A 17,662-nucleotide genomic window follows, 5' to 3' on the forward strand; every position below is an offset into this window, starting at 1 on the left:
GGTTATACAGTGCGGCCACTAGGGGATGTTATTAGAGGTCGATATTCTGTCTGGTTATACAGTGCGGTCACGAGGGGACGTTATTAGAGGTCGATATTCGGTCTGGTTATAGAGTGCGGCCACTAGGGGGCGTTATTAGAGGTCGATATTCTGTCTGGTTATACAGTGCGGCCACTAGGGGACGTTATTAGAGGTCGATATTCTGTCTGGTTATAGAGTGCGGCCACTAGGGGACGTTATTAGAGGTCGATATTCTGTCTGGTTATAGAGTGCGGGCACTAGGGGCGTTATTAGAGGTCGCTATTCTGTCTGCTTATAGAGTGCAGCCACTAGGGGACGTTATTAGAGGTTGATATTCTGACTGATTATAGAGTGCGGCCACTAGGGGGCGTTATTAGAGGTCGATATTCTGTCTGCTTATAGAGTGTGGCCACTAGGGGGCGTTATTAGAGGTTGATAATCTGTCTGGTTATACAGTGCGGCCACTAGGGGGCCTTATTAGAGGTCGATATTCTGTCTGGTTATAGAGTGTGGCCACTAGGGGGCGTTATTAGAGGTCGATATTCTGTCTGGTTATACAGTGCAGCCACTAGGGGACGTTATTAGAGGTTGATATTCTGTCTGGTTATAGAGTGCGGCCACTAGGGGGCGTTATTAGAGGTCGATATTCTGTCTGGTTATAGAGTGCGGCCACTAGGGGCGTTATTAGAGGTCGATATTCAGTCTGGTTATAGAGTGCGGCCACTAGGTGCGTTATTAGAGGTCGATATTCTGTCTGGTTATAGAGTGCGGCCACTAGGGGGCGTTATTAGAGGTCGATATTCTGTCTGGTTATAGAGTGCGGCCACTAGGGGACGTTATTAGAGGTCGATATTCTGTCTGGTTATAGAGTGCGGCCACTATGGGGCGTTATTAGAGGTCGATATTCTGTCTGGTTATAGAGAGCGGCCACTAGGGGGCGTTATTAGAGGTCGATATTCTGTCTGGTTATAGAGTGCGGCCACTAGGGGGTGTAGCGGATTGGTACCGGGCTGTCCCACAACATGTATGAGAATAAGTGTATTGAGTCATATTGCTGGTTTAATGTGTGTGAACATGTATAGAAATCATGGTATCCGGTTATATTGACAGTTAAATGTATATAAAGAACTGTATTCCTCTAGTTGTTCGGTAGAATCATTCAAATAAAACAAGGGAATGAAACTACCGAACAACCAGACCACCCTGTGTAAAGTGTGCCTTCAATTACCGTTTGCAACAATGTTGCAAACGGGTAATTACCTATTCATGCAGTGTGGTCTTTGTTCTCTGGGTGGCCGCCATTCGGGATGCGAACACGTGGCGGCGGCCATCTTGGCCCGCCGTTCGGTAGAAAGAACCCCACAAACTAGGGGATTCATCCGAATCCCCGTCAGGCCACTTAACAGTAATATTTCACCCCTTTGCATTCGCCTGTTTGTGACCGACCGCAGGGCCAGAATACATGGAACTGTTTTCGGATACTTTACCTCTGCGGTCGGTCCAAACTTCAAAGTCCCATAACTCCCGAACGCTTTATCCGAATGGGCTAATTTTAAAGTATGTTGGTCCCCCAGAATAGAGCTATCTGGGGATGTTGGATTTGTGGATGTACCCCAAGTATTTAGGGTACATCCAAAACTCAGGGAAAACTGTGTACACGATAAGGGGATTATGATGCTAGAGGAGGGGAGGAGATCTGTGGGAGGTTACTGCTTGTAGATTGGATAATGTCTTAAGTGATAGAACCTCCTCCCTTGCATGGGAGAGGGCTTTATAAGGAACTGTGAAATAAAGCTAGTTAGTTCTACTCCTGAAACTGTGTGTCGTCCAGTTATTGGGATTGCGATGGGGATATTGCTGTATTACTCTACCTGCTGGAAACCTTGCCTGTGGACTTAACATCACCTTGTTCCTGAGCCTCACTGGGATCTCTAGTGGAGAATAGCTGTGCAAGATCGGCTCTCCGCTACATTGGTTGGCAGCGCTGGGATCCAAACTCACAGAGGAACAAGCGTAAATGGAGTACGGATGGAGATTGATTTTTCTGCGCTAAAACGCTCCACGCTAAAGGACCTCCTAGAGGCAAGGGGTATACAAGCCAGCAATAAGAAGAAAGCAGTACTTGTTACAGAACTCATGGCAGAGTACAGAATGGAGGGCGATTCAGTTCCGGCACAGAGGGAGCCGGGAGGAACACCACAAGGATCGGAATTCCAGAGGCAGGTTCAGTTCAGGCTATCCCTTTATGGGGAAAACCCCCCAGCAGTAATTGTTACCAGGACAATGGCCGAGGTACAAGAATTCATCCTAAGGACACAGGCACCAGAACAAAGCTCTGCAATTAATGTGCCACAGGAAGGTAAGCCTAAAATACCGTACCAGGCTTTTAAAATATATGTGGAGGCAGAGGAAGATATAGACGCTTTCCTGCAAGACTTTGAGAGACTGTGTGCACTGCATAAAATTAACGCAGAGGACTGGGTACCTATTTTGGCCGGAAGGTTAACCGGGAGGGCAGCAGAGGCATATCGGACTGTACCTAATGACGAAATAAGGAATTACAGTAAAGTGAAAGAAATTATACTCGCCAGGTATGCTATAACACCCGAGGCATACCGGCGGAGGTTCCGGGATCTAAAGAAAGCAGAGAAGGACTCGCACGCAGAGTGGGCATGCCGATTACAGGGGGCAGCACTCGGGTGGGTGCAAGCTAGCAAGGCACGTTCTATGGAGTATGTAATACAGATGTTGCTGATGGAGCAGTTCTATGAGGGAGTAACCAGTGAGGTCCAGGAATGGGTAAGGGACAGAAACCCTACTTCCCTCACCGAGGCTGCTAGGAAAGCGGATGACTACCTGGATGCACGCAGGTCACAAAAACCTGCAGCTCCAAAAGCAACCTTTAAAACATTCGGGGGAACCACCTACACCCCAGCTCCACCGAGACCACTACCACCACCACCACCACCCGCTGCACAGCCCCGGTTCCGACAACCCACCGCTGGCCCCTGTCATCACTGCCAGAAGTGGGGACATTATAAAAGGGAATGCCCACAGCTACGGGACCGTTCCACCTGGATTCGTCCAGGCCCACCTCCACCCAGGGCGGCAGCAGCCCACCACTACCAGGACCTAGTTACCACCCCGTATGGTTCCGCAGTCCTCATTACTACTGTGGAACAATGGGAGGTACTGCACGAGGCAGATCCTGTCCAGGCCAATGTGGATAATCTACGGCACCATCGACAGACGGTATATCTGAATGGTACAGCAGTCCGGGGATTACGAGATTCGGGAGCCACCATCACTTTGGTACAGAGCCACCTGATTTCAGATCAGGCAAAACTGAACAAAACTGTTGCCGTCCGGGTAGCTGGGGGAGCAGTGTACCGGCTACCTACAGCAAGGGTACATTTACATTGGGGAGCGGGGGCAGGGGAAGTGGAAGTGGGATTGATGCCGCATTTACCGGCGGAGGTTTTATTGGGGAACGATCTGGGGAGGCTCACTTCTGCTTTTGAGCCCCAGTCGCCCACCACAGGGGAGGTCAACCCTGTAGTCACCTGACAACAGGCCCGCACCCAGGACCACAACACACTGCCGGAGGTCCAGGTAAGCAACCCTACCCCCCCTCTAGAATGTGTCCCCTGGGCTCCACCTAATGAATTTGTAGCTGAAGTCGCAACAGACCCCACGCTTCAGGTGTATAGGGACAAGGTTGGCACGGGTTCCCCCGGGGCGGAGGGAGAGAGGTTTATCTGGGATAAACAACTTTTGTACAGGGAAACAAGCAAACAGATTACGGGGTTAGACCCGATAGCGAGGAGACAATTAGTGGTACCACAGCGGTACCGGGCTGAATTACTCCGGATAGCGCATGATATTCCGCTATCCGGACATCTAGGGGTTAGTCGCACCAGGTACAGACTAACCCAGAGTTTCTTCTGGCCAGGGATTAGCCAGGAAGTACACAGATATTGCACGACTTGCGATACCTGCCAGAGAGTGGGAAAAAGGGGGGATCGCAGGAAGGCTAAACTTCACCCCTTACCCATAATAGAGGAACCTTTTAGCCGAATAGCGGTGGATCTGATAGGCCCCCTCAATAAAGCTAGCCCGTCAGGAAAACGGTATATTTTAACGGTAATAGATTATGCCACCAGGTATCCAGAAGCAGTGGCTCTGACCAACATCCACGCTGAGACGGTCGCGGATGCCCTCATGCGGATATTCTCCCGGATGGGATTACCCAGGGAGATTATCTCGGATCAGGGTACCCAGTTTACCGCAGAATTCACCCAACACCTCTGGAGGATCTGTGGCATTAAGCCTATTATCAGTGCCCCTTACCACCCCCAGACGAACGGGCTCTGCGAACGATTCAATGGTACCTTGAAGCAGATGCTCCGAACCTTCGCAGAGACCCACAAGGACTGGGAACGATTCCTGCCGCACACCGGGAGGTGCCGCAGGAATCCACAGGGTTCTCCCCGTTTGAATTATTGTTTGGAAGGAGGGTCCGAGGCCCATTAGATCTTATTAGAGAGCATTGGGAGGGAGACCGGAGCACAGATGGCACTCCCATCATACCATATGTGTTGGCCTTTCGGGACCGCCTAGAAGCGTTGACCAAGACGGTAAGGGAAAACCTTCAGGAGGCCCAGACCCGCCAGCGTACATGGTATGATCGGGGAGCCAGGGACCGTAGCTTTCAGGTCGGGCAGAAAGTACTAATTTTAAAACCTGTCCGACATGATAAGTTACAGGCCGCCTGGCAGGGCCCATATAAGGTGGTGGAGCAAAGATGTGATGCCACCTATATTATCGGCCCCTGCACAGGGACTGGGGGGCGACGCATGCTCCATGTGAACATGCTGAAGCCCTACCACGAGCGTACTGAGGAGGTAACCGCCATCTGTGCCCCTAACACGGAAGAGTTTGACAGCTTACCCCTCCCCGATTTGCTGGGGGATGGGCAGTTGTCCGGGGATTTAGGGGAGGTTGCGCTGGGAGATCGGCTGAGCCCACAGGAGCGGATCGAGGTACAGCAACTATTAGAAGAGAAACGCGACACGTTCTCTAATGTACCTGGATACACGCCTCTGGCAACTCACCGGGTCGAGACCCCAGGGCAACTACCCATGCGCCAGATGCCATACCGCATTCCAGAAGCGGTACGGGCAAACATGCGTAAGGAGATCGACGAAATGCTCCAGCTGGGGGTGATTGAACCCTCGGACAGTCCTTGGGCATCTCCTGTAGTCCTCGTACCAAAGCGAGACGGTACGACCCACTTCTGCGTGGACTATAGGAGATTGAACGAGAAGACTGTATCCGACGCCTATCCGATGCCCCGGATAGACGAGTTACTGGACAGAATGGCCAGGGGCCAATACCTCACCACTATTGACTTGTGTAAAGGGTATTGGCAAATCCCCCTGGCCCCAGACGCCATCCCGAAGTCGGCCTTTGTCACCCCATTTGGCTTGTACCAGTTTAAGGTCATGCCATTTGGGATGAAAAACGCCCCAGCCACCTTCCAAAGGATGGTGGATCGACTCCTGGATGGATTTCAGGACTATACCTGTGCCTACCTGGACGATATTGCCATTTTTAGCAATACGTGGCAGGAACATTTAGCTCACATAGGAGCTGTGCTAGATAGGATAAGGGAAGCAGGTTTGACCTTGAAGCCGGCCAAGTGTAGTATCGGAATGGCTGAGGTACAATACCTGGGACATAGAGTAGGGTGCGGTAAACAGAAACCCGAACCCGCCAAAGTAGAGGCTGTAGCCCAGTGGCCCACCCCTAGGACTAAGACCCAGGTTTTAGCGTTTCTAGGGACAGCGGGGTATTAAAGGAAGTTTGTTCCCAATTATAGCGCCCTGGCCAAACCCCTCACTGACCTGACCCGTAAGAACCTTCCCCGCCAAGTAAACTGGACCCCGGAGTGTGAGCAGGCATTCCAACAATTGAAAAATGCACTGATAAATGCCCCTGTCTTGGCAGCTCCCAATCCAACTAAACGTTTTCTTGTTCACACAGACGCTTCTATGTTTGGATTGGGGGCAGTACTGAGTCAAGTCGGGGCCGATGGCGGAGAACATCCAGTGGCTTACATCAGTCGCAAACTGTTACCTCGAGAAGTAAGCTACGCCGCCATCGAAAAGGAATGCCTGGCTGTGGTGTGGGCCCTAAAGAAACTGCAACCCTATTTATATGGACAGCCCTTTTCCTTGCTCACGGATCACAACCCGTTAGTCTGGCTGAACCGGGTGGCTGGGGACAACGCCAGGCTGCTGCGCTGGAGTTTGGCGCTACAGCCTTTTGACTTTAATATCCAGTACCGGCCGGGTAAGCAGAATGGAAATGCTGACGGGTTGTCAAGACAAACTGACTTAGAGAAATGATCCGTGAGCCCCCGGACATCCCCAAGCCGATCCGTGTTGGATCAGACTGTGTATGCCGGCTTGTGGGCAAGGGGGAGCAGTGTAGCGGATTGGTACCGGGCTGTCCCACAACATGTATGAGAATAAGTGTATTGAGTCATATTGCTGGTTTAATGTGTGTGAACATGTATAGAAATCATGGTATCCGGTTATATTGACAGTTAAATGTATATAAAGAACTGTATTCCTCTAGTTGTTCGGTAGAATCATTCAAATAAAACAAGGGAATGAAACTACCGAACAACCAGACCACCCTGTGTAAAGTGTGCCTTCAATTACCGTTTGCAACAATGTTGCAAACGGGTAATTACCTATTCATGCAGTGTGGTCTTTGTTCTCTGGGTGGCCGCCATTCGGGATGCGAACACGTGGCGGCGGCCATCTTGGACTGCCGAACAGCGGTGTTTTGCCGTCGAGTGTCTGGAACCAAAATCGGACACTTGACTAGGCAAACACCGCTGAGACCTCCAGACTCCTAATACTTCGTGGGGAAACTACCGAACGGCCCGCCGTTCGGTAGAAAGAACCCCACAAACTAGGGGATTCATCCGAATCCCCGTCAGGCCACTTAACAGTAATATTTCACCCCTTTGCATTCGCCTGTTTGTGACCGACCGCAGGGCCAGAATACATGGAACTGTTTTCGGATAACTCCCGAACGCTTTATCCGAATGGGCTAATTTTAAAGTATGTTGGTCCCCCAGAATAGAGCTATCTGGGGATGTTGGATTTGTGGATGTACCCCAAGTATTTAGGGTACATCCAAAACTCGGGGAAAACTGTGTACACGATAAGGGGATTATGATGCTAGAGGAGGGGAGGAGATCTGTGGGAGGTTACTGCTTGTAGATTGGATAATGTCTTAAGTGATAGAACCTCCTCCCTTGCATGGGAGAGGGCTTTATAAGGAACTGTGAAATAAAGCTAGTTAGTTCTACTCCTGAAACTGTGTGTCGTCCAGTTATTGGGATTGCGATGGGGATATTGCTGTATTACTCTACCTGCTGGAAACCTTGCCTGTGGACTTAACATCACCTTGTTCCTGAGCCTCACTGGGATCTCTAGTGGAGAATAGCTGTGCAAGATCGGCTCTCCGCTACAGGGGGCGTTATTAGAGGTCGATATTCTGTCTGGTTATACAGTGCGGCCACTAGGGGGCGTTATTAGAGGTCGATATTCTGTCTGGTTATAGAGTGCGGCCACTAGGGGGCGTTATTCGAGGTCGATATTCTGTCTGGTTATACAGTGCGGCCACTAGGGGATGTTATTAGAGGTCGATATTCTGTCTGGTTATACAGTGCGGCCACGAGGGGACGTTATTAGAGGTCGATATTCGGTCTGGTTATAGAGTGCGGCCACTAGGGGGCGTTATTAGAGGTCGATATTCTGTCTGGTTATACAGTGCGGCCACTAGGGGACGTTATTAGAGGTCGATATTCTGTCTGGTTATAGAGTGCGGCCACTAGGGGACGTTATTAGAGGTCGATATTCTGTCTGGTTATAGAGTGCGGGCACTAGGGGCGTTATTAGAGGTCGCTATTCTGTCTGCTTATAGAGTGCAGCCACTAGGGGGCTTTATTAGAGGTCGATATTCTGTCTGGTTAAACAGTGCGGCCACTAGGGGGCGTTATTAGAGGTCGATATTCTGACTGGTTATAGAGTGCGGCCACTAGGGGGGCGTTATTAGAGGTCGCTATTCTGTCTGCTTATAGAGTGCGGCCACTAGGGGGCGTTATTAGAGGTTGATATTCTGTCTGGTTATACGGTGCGGCCACTAGGGGGCGTTATTAGAGGTCGATATTCTGTCTGGTTATACAGTGCGGCCACTAGGGGGCGTTATTAGAGGTCGATATTCTGTCTGGTTATACAGTGCGGCCACTAGGGGACGTTATTAGAGGTCGATATTCTGTCTGGTTATAGAGTGCGGCCACTAGGGGACGTTATTAGAGGTTGATATTCTGTCTGGTTATAGAGTGTGGCCACTAGGAGGTGTTATTAGAAGTCGATATTCTGTCTAGTTATACAGTGCAGCCACTAGGGAGCGTTATTAGAGGTCGATATTCTGTCTGGTTATAGAGTGCGGCCACTAGGGGGCGTTATTAGAGGTCGCTATTCTGTCTGCTTATAGAGTGCGGCCACTAGGGGGCGTTATTAGAGGTCGATATTCTGTCTGGTTATAGAGTGCGGCCAGTAGGAGCGTTATTAGAGGTCAATATTCTATCTGATTATAGAGTGCGGCCACTAGGGGGCGTTATTAGAGGTCGATATTCTGTCTGGTTAAACAGTGCGGCCACTAGGGGGCGTTATTAGAGGTCGATATTCTGTCTGGTTATAGAGTGCGGCCACTAGGGGGCGTTATTAGAGGTCGCTATTCTGTCTGCTTATAGAGTGCGGCCACTAGGGGGCGTTATTAGAGGTTGATATTCTGTCTGGTTATACAGTGCGGCCACTAGGGGGCCTTATTAGAGGTCGATATTCTGTCTGGTTATAGAGTGTGGCCACTAGGGGGCGTTATTAGAGGTCGATATTCTGTCTGGTTATACAGTGCAGCCACTAGGGGACGTTATTAGAGGTTGATATTCTGTCTGGTTATAGAGTGCGGCCACTAGGGGGCGTTATTAGAGGTCGATATTCTGTCTTGTTATAGAGTGCGGCCACTAGGGGCGTTATTAGAGGTCGATATTCTGTCTGGTGATAGAGTGTGGCCACTAGGGGGCGTTATTAGAGGTCGATATTCTGTCTGGTTATAGAGTGCAGCCACTAGGGGACGTTATTAGAGGTCGATATTCTGTCTGGTTATAGAGTGCGGCCACTAGGGGGCGTTATTAGAGGTCGATATTCTGTCTGGTTATAGAGTGCGGCCACTAGGGGCGTTATTAGAGGTCGATATTCTGTCTGGTTATAGAGTGCGGCCACTAGGGGCGTTATTAGAGGTAGATATTCTGTCTGGTTATAGAGTGCGGCCACTAGGGGGCGTTATTAGAGGTCGATATTCTGTCTGGTTATAGAGTGCGGCCACTAGGGGACGTTATTAGAGGTCGATATTCTGTCTGGTTATAGAGTGCGGCCACTAGGGGGCGTTATTAGAGGTCGATATTCTGTCTGGTTATAGAGTGCGGCCACTAGGGGGCGTTATTAGAGGTCGCTATTCTGTCTGCTTATAGAGTGCAGCCACTAGGGGGCGTTATTAGAGGTCGCTATTCTGTCTGCTTATAGAGTGCGGCCACTAGGGGGCGTTATTAGAGGTTGATATTCTGTCTGGTTATACGGTGCGGCCACTAGGGGGCCTTATTAGAGGTCGATATTCTGTCTGGTTATAGAGTGCGGCCACTAGGGGACGTTATTAGAGGTCGCTATTCTGTCTGCTTATAGAGTGCAGCCACTAGGGGGCGTTATTAGAGGTCGCTATTCTGTCTGCTTATAGAGTGCGGCCACTAGGGGGCGTTATTAGAGGTTGATATTCTGTCTGGTTATACGGTGCGGCCACTAGGGGGCCTTATTAGAGGTCGATATTCTGTCTGGTTATAGAGTGTGGCCACTAGGGGGCGTTATTAGAGGTCGATATTCTGTCTGGTTATACAGTGCGGCCACTAGGGGGAGTTATTAGAGGTCGATATTCTGTCTGGTTATACAGTGCGGCCACTAGGGGACGTTATTAGAGGTCGATATTCTGTCTGGTTATAGAGTGCGGCCACTAGGGGACGTTATTAGAGGTTGATATTCTGTCTGGTTATAGAGTGTGGCCACTAGGAGGCGTTATTAGAGGTCGATATTCTGTCTAGTTATACAGTGCAGCCACTAGGGAGCGTTATTAGAGGTCGATATTCTGTCTGGTTATAGAGTGCGGCCACTAGGGGGCGTTATTAGAGGTCGCTATTCTGTCAGCTTATAGAGTGCGGCCACTAGGGGGCGTTATTAGAGGTCGATATTCTGTCTTGTTATAGAGTGCGGCCAGTAGGAGCGTTATTAGAGGTCGATATTCTATCTGGTTATAGAGTGCGGCCACTAGGGGGCGTTATTAGAGGTCGATATTCTGTCTGGTTATAGAGTGCGGCCACTAGGGGGCGTTATTAGAGGTCGATATTCTGTCTGGTTATAGAGTGCGGCCACTAGGGGGCGTTATTAGAGGTCGCTATTCTGTCTGCTTATAGAGTGAGGCCACTTTGGGGCGTTATTAGAGGTTGATATTCTGTCTGGTTATACAGTGCGGCCACTAGGAGGCCTTATTAGAGGTCGATATTCTGTCTGGTTATAGAGTGTGGCCACTAGGGGGCGTTATTCGAGGTCGATATTCTGTCTGGTTATACAGTGCAGCCACTAGGGGACGTTATTAGAGGTTGATATTCTGTCTGGTTATAGAGTGCGGCCACTAGGGGGCGTTATTAGAGGTCGATATTCTGTCTGGTTATAGAGTGCGGCCACTAGGGGCTTTATTAGAGGTCGATATTCTGTCTGGTGATAGAGTGTGGCCACTAGGGGGCGTTATTAGAGGTCGATATTCTGTCTGGTTATAGAGTGCGGCCACTAGGGGGCGTTATTAGAGGTCGATATTCTGTCTGGTGATAGAGTGTGGCCACTAGGGGGCGTTATTAGAGGTCGATATTCTGTCTGGTTATAGAGTGTGGCCACTAGGGGCGTTATTAGAGGTCGATATTCTGTCTGGTTATAGAGTGTGGCCACTAGGAGGCGTTATTAGAGGTCGATATTCTGTCTGGTTATAGAGTGCGGCCAGTAGGGGGCGTTATTAGAGTTCGATATTCTGTCTGGTGATAGAGTGTGGCCACTAGGGGGCGTTATTAGAGGTCGATATTCTGTCTGGTTATAGAGTGTGGCCACTAGGGGGCGTTATTAGAGGTCGATATTCTGTCTGGTTATAGAGTGTGGCCACTAGGGGGCGTTATTAGAGTTCGATATTCTGTCTGGTGATAGAGTGTGGCCACTAGGGGGCGTTATTAGAGGTCGATATTCTGTCTGGTGATAGAGAGGGTATAGTGTTATAATGCCTTACTCACCGCTGCCATCTCAATGGACTGACTGCGACGGTATTTCCCTTTAATCTCCTCCTCATATTCTTTTTGCTGTTGAACCTGTTACAATTGTTGAATTACAGCAAGACATACATATTAAAAGTAGCAACAGAGAGTGCATTACTTTCTACATTACACACACTACCTCCCACACACACACACTGCCTCCCACACAAACTGCTTCCTGCACTCTCCCTAACACACACACGGTCTCAAACACACTACCTCCCTCACACACACTGCCTACCACACACACACTGCCTACCACACACACTGCTTCCTGCACTCTGCGTAACACACACACACTGCCTCCCACACTCACACACACTGCCTTCCACACAAACTGCTTTCTGCACTCTGCCTAACACACACACACACTACCTCCCACACACACACACACATTGCCTCCCACACAAAATGCTTCCTGCACTCTGCCTAACACACACACACACTACCTCCCACACACACACACTGCCTCACACACACTGCTTCATGCACTCTCCCTAACACACACACACACTACCTCACACACACACACACTGCCTCACACACACACTGCTTCATGCACTCTCCCTAACACACACACACAATCTCAAACACACTACCTCCCTCACACACACTGCCTACCACATAAACTGCTTCCTGCACTCTGCCGAACACAAGCACTGCTTCCTGCACTCTGCCTCTCACACACACTGCCTCCCACAAGCAATGCTTCCTGCACTCTGCCTCTCACACACTACCTCCCACAAGCACTGCTTCCTGCACTCTCCCTCTCACACACACTGCCTCCCACAAGCACTGCTTCCTGCACTCTCCCTCTCACACACACTGCCTCCCACAAGCACTGCTTCCTGCACTCTGCCTCTCACACACTACCACCCACACGCTATGTGACCGGACCGCTGCCTAACTGTGAATTGCCTTGTTTTATATGTGTGGATGTGCCCTCCTAGAATGTGTGTTTCCCATTTTTAATCTTAAAAAATACCTTTTGACCACCCGGGGGCCTGTGCCCTGAACCACCCCGGCACTCCATTTAGAACGTTTACTTAGAATGTTCACACCTCACTAGCGAGGTGTGAAAACCACAGACCGCAAGGGAACGAGCGGCACGTGCTTTCCCTGGGTGGCTACCGGTTCATATCACCAAACGCTTACCTCCCACACACACACCCCCTGAACATGCGTCTCCTGAACCGTGCCGGTTCACCCCGATAGTCCAGTTAGAACGTTTAGTTAGAATGTTCACACCTCGCTAACGAGGTGTGAAAACCGCAAGGGAACGAGCGGCACGTGCTTCCCCTGGGTGGCTACCGGTTCGTATCACGGAACGCTTACCAGCGTCTCCTGAACCGTGCCGGACCACCCCAATACTCCAGTTAGAACATTTAGTTAGAATGTTCACACCTCGCTAACGAGGTGTGAAAACTGCTCACCGCAAGGGAACGAGTGGCACGTACTTCCCCTGGGTGGCTGCCGTTTCGTATCACTGAATGCACACCAACGGGAGCATTTGGCCCCGAACCGGCCTCCGTGCACTGTCTTTGATCCCTGTGTCAGGGATCATCCTTCCTGCTCCTAACAGAGCTATAATCACTTGCCACGCTCAAACCTGGGAGCTACGAGGCAAGGCTCCTGGCTACGCAGGCGAACGCACTCTCCGGCAGATATCTGAGTGTGGGTCTCCACTGGAGAGAGGGACGCCCACCAGCAGGGAAGTCCGTGCCAACCAACGGGAGAAGGAGCACCCATTAAAATAGGGTCTGCACCATTCTCCTGCAGGGAGCAGGCGACCAATCCGAGAAGGAGAGCTGGTTCAAACGGGGTTTCGCACCCTTTCTTCTGATTAGGCCGGCGAAACCCCTGTCGTCCCTGGGCGCTAATTGGTGCAGCTGAGTTTCGCGCACTTTCTTCGGATTGGGCGGCTAAACTCCATTCCTCCCCTGAACGCTGATTGGCGCGATTTGGTTTGCACCATTTCAGCTGATTGGTTGTTGTTTGGTTTAGGCGTGAAGTTTGAATTCACCGGTTTAAACCAAGAAACCCCATGGAACTAATTTCGGGGATGTACAGAGCCTTGAGTCCCAGACTTTCGCCACTGATATCCCTGTAACCTTGTACCCTCTTCCCTGTCCCGGGGCGCCGAGCCCAAAAGTTCACCCCCCTGTATGTACTGTGTACTCATGCGTGTCCCTGTGTCCTGTTAGTATCTCCCAGAGCGGGAGATAGTAATCTGTTCCCCAGCCCCCTCCTGCCTGGGATTGTGTTGTGTTGCCCAAATAAAGATTGTCAGACGTTGTACCCTGGAACTGAGTCCCGTCCAGTTACTGGGGAAATGGGTCTCACCTATCATTACCAAAGGGGATAACCAGCTGGGTTCACCAGATCCCGCTACACACTACAGCACACAAACTGCATCCTGCACCCCTTCCCATACACTGCTTTCTGCATGCTACCTCCTTAACAATGCTTACCACACAATAAAGGATTCCTGTTCCCAGCAAATGTTTCACTTACCCATCGAGCCTTTTCTATCCTACGATGTTCAGCCTCTAATCGTGCCTGTTCTTTTCTGTGTAGAGACATAGCAAACCACATTATTGGTAATATGTCCTAACTGTGGTAGTTTATTGTCAGGCTGTATCAATATTACTGGCTAAAGTATTTGGTGTCGGTCTCTAAAAAATGAATTAGTAAAGTGGCAGACAGTATCGCTGTATAAATGACAGGTTACTGGCAGCTGATGGTATCAGTGTATAAATAAGGGATTAACTATTATTACCTCTGATAACATTTGCAGCGAGAGGAGTAAATTGTTTACATTTTTGATTAGGGTTGCAGAATGAGAAGGGTTAACTGTTATTACCTTGAACAGGATGGCAGGATGTGAGGGATTAACTGGTATTACCTTGAACAGGATGGCAGGATGTGAGGGGTTAACTGGTATTACCTTGATTAGGATGGCAGGATGTGAGGGGTTAACTGTTATTACCATGAACAGGATGGCAGGATGTGAGGGGTTAACTGGTATTACCTTGATTAGGATTGCAAGATAAGAAGGATTAACTGTTGTTACCATGAACAGGATGGCAGGATGCGAGGGGTTAACTGTTATTAGCTTTAATTATGGTTTCAGGGTATGAGGGGTTAAGTGTGATTATCTCTGATTAGGGTTGCAGAGTGTAAGGGGTTAACAGTTATTACCTCTGATTAGGGTTGCAGGGTGTAAGCGGTTAAGTGTGATTACCTCTGATTAGGAAAGCAGAATTAATGGGGTTAAGCTTTTTACGGTTGCAGAATGCGAGGGGTTAACTCATTACCTTAGTTTACGGTTGCAGAATGCGAGGGGTTAACTCATTACCTTAGTTTACGGTTACAGGATGCGAGGGTTTAACTCATTACCTTAGTTTACGGTTGCAGGATGCAAGGGGTTAACTATTACCTTAGTTTATGGTTGCAGGATGCAAGGGGTTAACTATTACCTTAGTTTACGGTTGCAGGATGCAAAGGGTTAACTCATTGCCTTAGTTTACGGTTGCAGGATGCAAGGGGTTAACTCATTACCTTAGTTTACGGTTGCTGGATGCGAGGGGTATACTATTACGTTAGTTTACAGTTGCAGGATACGAGGGGTTAACTTTTACGTTAGTTTACGGTTGCAGGATACGAGGGATTAACTATTACGTTAGTTTACGGTTGCAGGATATGAGGGATTAACTATTACGTTATTTTACGGTTGCAGGATACGAGGGAATAACTATTACGTTAGTTTACGGTTGCAGGATACGAGGGGTTAACTATTACGTTAGTTTACGGTTGCAGGAGTTAACTATTACCTTAGTTTACGGTTGCAGGATGCGAGGGGTTAACTATTACCTTAGTTTACGGTTGCAGGATATGAGGGGTTAAATTATTACGTTAGTTTACGGTTGCTGGATGCGAGGGGTTAACTATTACGTTAGTTTACGGTTGCAGGATTTTTTTCACAATCCACAAACATAGTACTGCCCACAGGGTTTTTAAATACAACCAATCAATCCGTACAATGCACACAGACACTCCCACACAAAATCCTCCCCTCTGCCTGTGATATGATTACTGAACACAATGGGTAATCTAATTATCCCAGGCAGAGAAATACAGTTTTATAAAACATATCACAGGGACCCGAAAACATGCAAAAAACCCATAAAACATATATCCTTGGAACCGGGGGATCTTGGTGAACCACATATCCAAAATTCACCCAGATCCGTTCAGTAGTTTGGAAGATACAGTTTAATGCAGATTCCGCAGAACATATACAGATTATATAAAAAATAATTACTGTATAATGTGTCCCCTGTTGTATAATTTAAAACTACTGCACGATGTCTTTGTGTGCCAAATACCGGCGAGATGGCACCGTGTAGAAAAGTCACAACAGTGTCTGTGAGTTAAAATGGCCGCCATCCATTGTTCTCAGCATGTGCTTCATCCATTGTTCTCACCATGTGCCTCTGATACATGAAATGGTGGCCACCCAGTAACTCCACAGTATGTCCCCAGATGGTTCTTAAAGGGCCAGTAGCAGCATAATAAAATACAACATGCCCAAATCAGTTCCTAGAAGGGCAATACATCCCAGGGCCATAGTCGCAGGGCAAGAGGCTGGCAAGCAGTCCTCTCCAGGCACAAGTGGCGGGGCTGGTTCCGCCACACGAGGGATTAACTATTACGTTAGTTTACGGTTGCAGGATACGAGGGATTAACTATTACGTTAGTTTACGGTTGCAGGATATGAGGGGTTAACTATTACGTTAGTTTACGTTTGCGTTTGCAGGATACGAGGAATTAACTATTATGTTAGTTTACGGTTGCAGGATACGAGGGGTTAACTATTACCTTAGTTTACGGTTGCAGGCAGGGCCGGCCTTCATGGCTGCACAGCCAACACAGCTTGGCCGGCCGGAATAAAATAAAAATAAAAAATTGTGGCGGGGCGGAGCTTACCGTGCGGCAGGGCGGAGCTTCCCATGTGACGGGGCAGAGCTAAAAGCGACGGATAACTGCTGCAGGGGAAGCAGGAAGGAGTCCCTGCTTCCCCACCAAACAGTCTCCAGGAGCTGCACTGCCTCCACAATGACCAGAGGTAACTATGTGATTGTCAGTGTGAGTGTGACTGTCTGCCTGTGTGACTGTGTGTATGACTGTGTGTGTGTGTGTGTGTGTCTGTGTGTATGACTGTCTGCCTGTGTATGACTACCGGTGTGTGTGTCTGTGTGCATGACTGTCTGCCTGTGTGTGTCTGTGTGTGTGTGACTGTCTGCCTGTGTCACTGTGTGTGTGTCTGCCTGTGTGACTGTGTGTATGACTGCCTGTGTGTGTGTGCGTGTATGACTGCCTGTGTGTGTTTGTGTGTATGACTGTCTGCCTGTGTGTGTCTGTGTCTGTGTGTATGACTATCTGCCTGTGTGTGTGTCTGTGTGTGTATGACTGCCTGTGTGTGAGTCTGTGTGTATGACTGTCTGCCTGTGCGTGTGTGTGTATGACTGCCTGTGTGTGAGTCTGTGTGTATGACTGTCTGCCTGTGTGTGTGTGTATGACTGTCTGTGTGTGTGTGTGTGTGTCTGTGTGTATGACTATCTGCCTGTGTGTGTATGACTGTCTGCCTGTGTGTGTGTGTGTGTCTGTGTGTATGACTGTCTGCCTGTGTGTGTCTGTGTGTTTGCCTGTCTGCCTGTGTGTGTGTCTGTGTGTATGACTGTCTGCCTGTGTGTGTCTGTGTGTATGACTGTCTGCCTGTGTGTGTGTGTCTGTGTGTATGCCTGTCTGCCTGTGTGTTTATGTCTGTGTGTATGACTGTCTGCCTGTGTGTGTATGTGTATGACTGCCTGTGTGTGTGTGTGTGTATGTATGACTGTCTGCCTGTATGTGTGTGTCTGTGCATGACTGCCTGTGTGTCTGTGTGTGTGTATGACTGTCTGCCTGTGTGTGTGTGTGTCTGTGTGCATGACTGCCTGTGTGTCTGTATGACTGTCTGCCTGTGTGTGTGTGTGTCTGTGTGCATGACTGTCTGTTTGTGTGTCTGTATGACTGTCTGCCTGTGTGTGTGTGTGCGTGACTGTCTGCCTGTATGTGTGTGACTGTCTGTGTGTGTGACTGCTTGCCTCTGTGTGTGTG

At 49.3% G+C, this 17,662-nt stretch overlaps 1 protein-coding gene across 1 annotated transcript in view; it reads right to left on the reverse strand.

Annotated features, from left to right (window-relative positions):
* LOC134615249 (mucin-2-like) overlaps positions 1–17,662 on the reverse strand; it is a 215,439-nt gene that overhangs the window by 86,082 nt on the left and 111,695 nt on the right. The window contains exons 8-9 of the mRNA XM_063459735.1: positions 14,018–14,072; positions 11,483–11,557 (exon numbers count right to left, since the gene is read on the reverse strand). Coding sequence (XP_063315805.1) covers positions 11,483–11,557; positions 14,018–14,072 — 130 coding nt within the window. The remainder of the gene's footprint in view (positions 1–11,482; positions 11,558–14,017; positions 14,073–17,662) is intronic.

Source organism: Pelobates fuscus, chromosome 6, assembly GCF_036172605.1.
Source record: "Pelobates fuscus isolate aPelFus1 chromosome 6, aPelFus1.pri, whole genome shotgun sequence".
NCBI classification, from domain to species: Eukaryota; Metazoa; Chordata; class Amphibia; order Anura; family Pelobatidae; genus Pelobates; species Pelobates fuscus.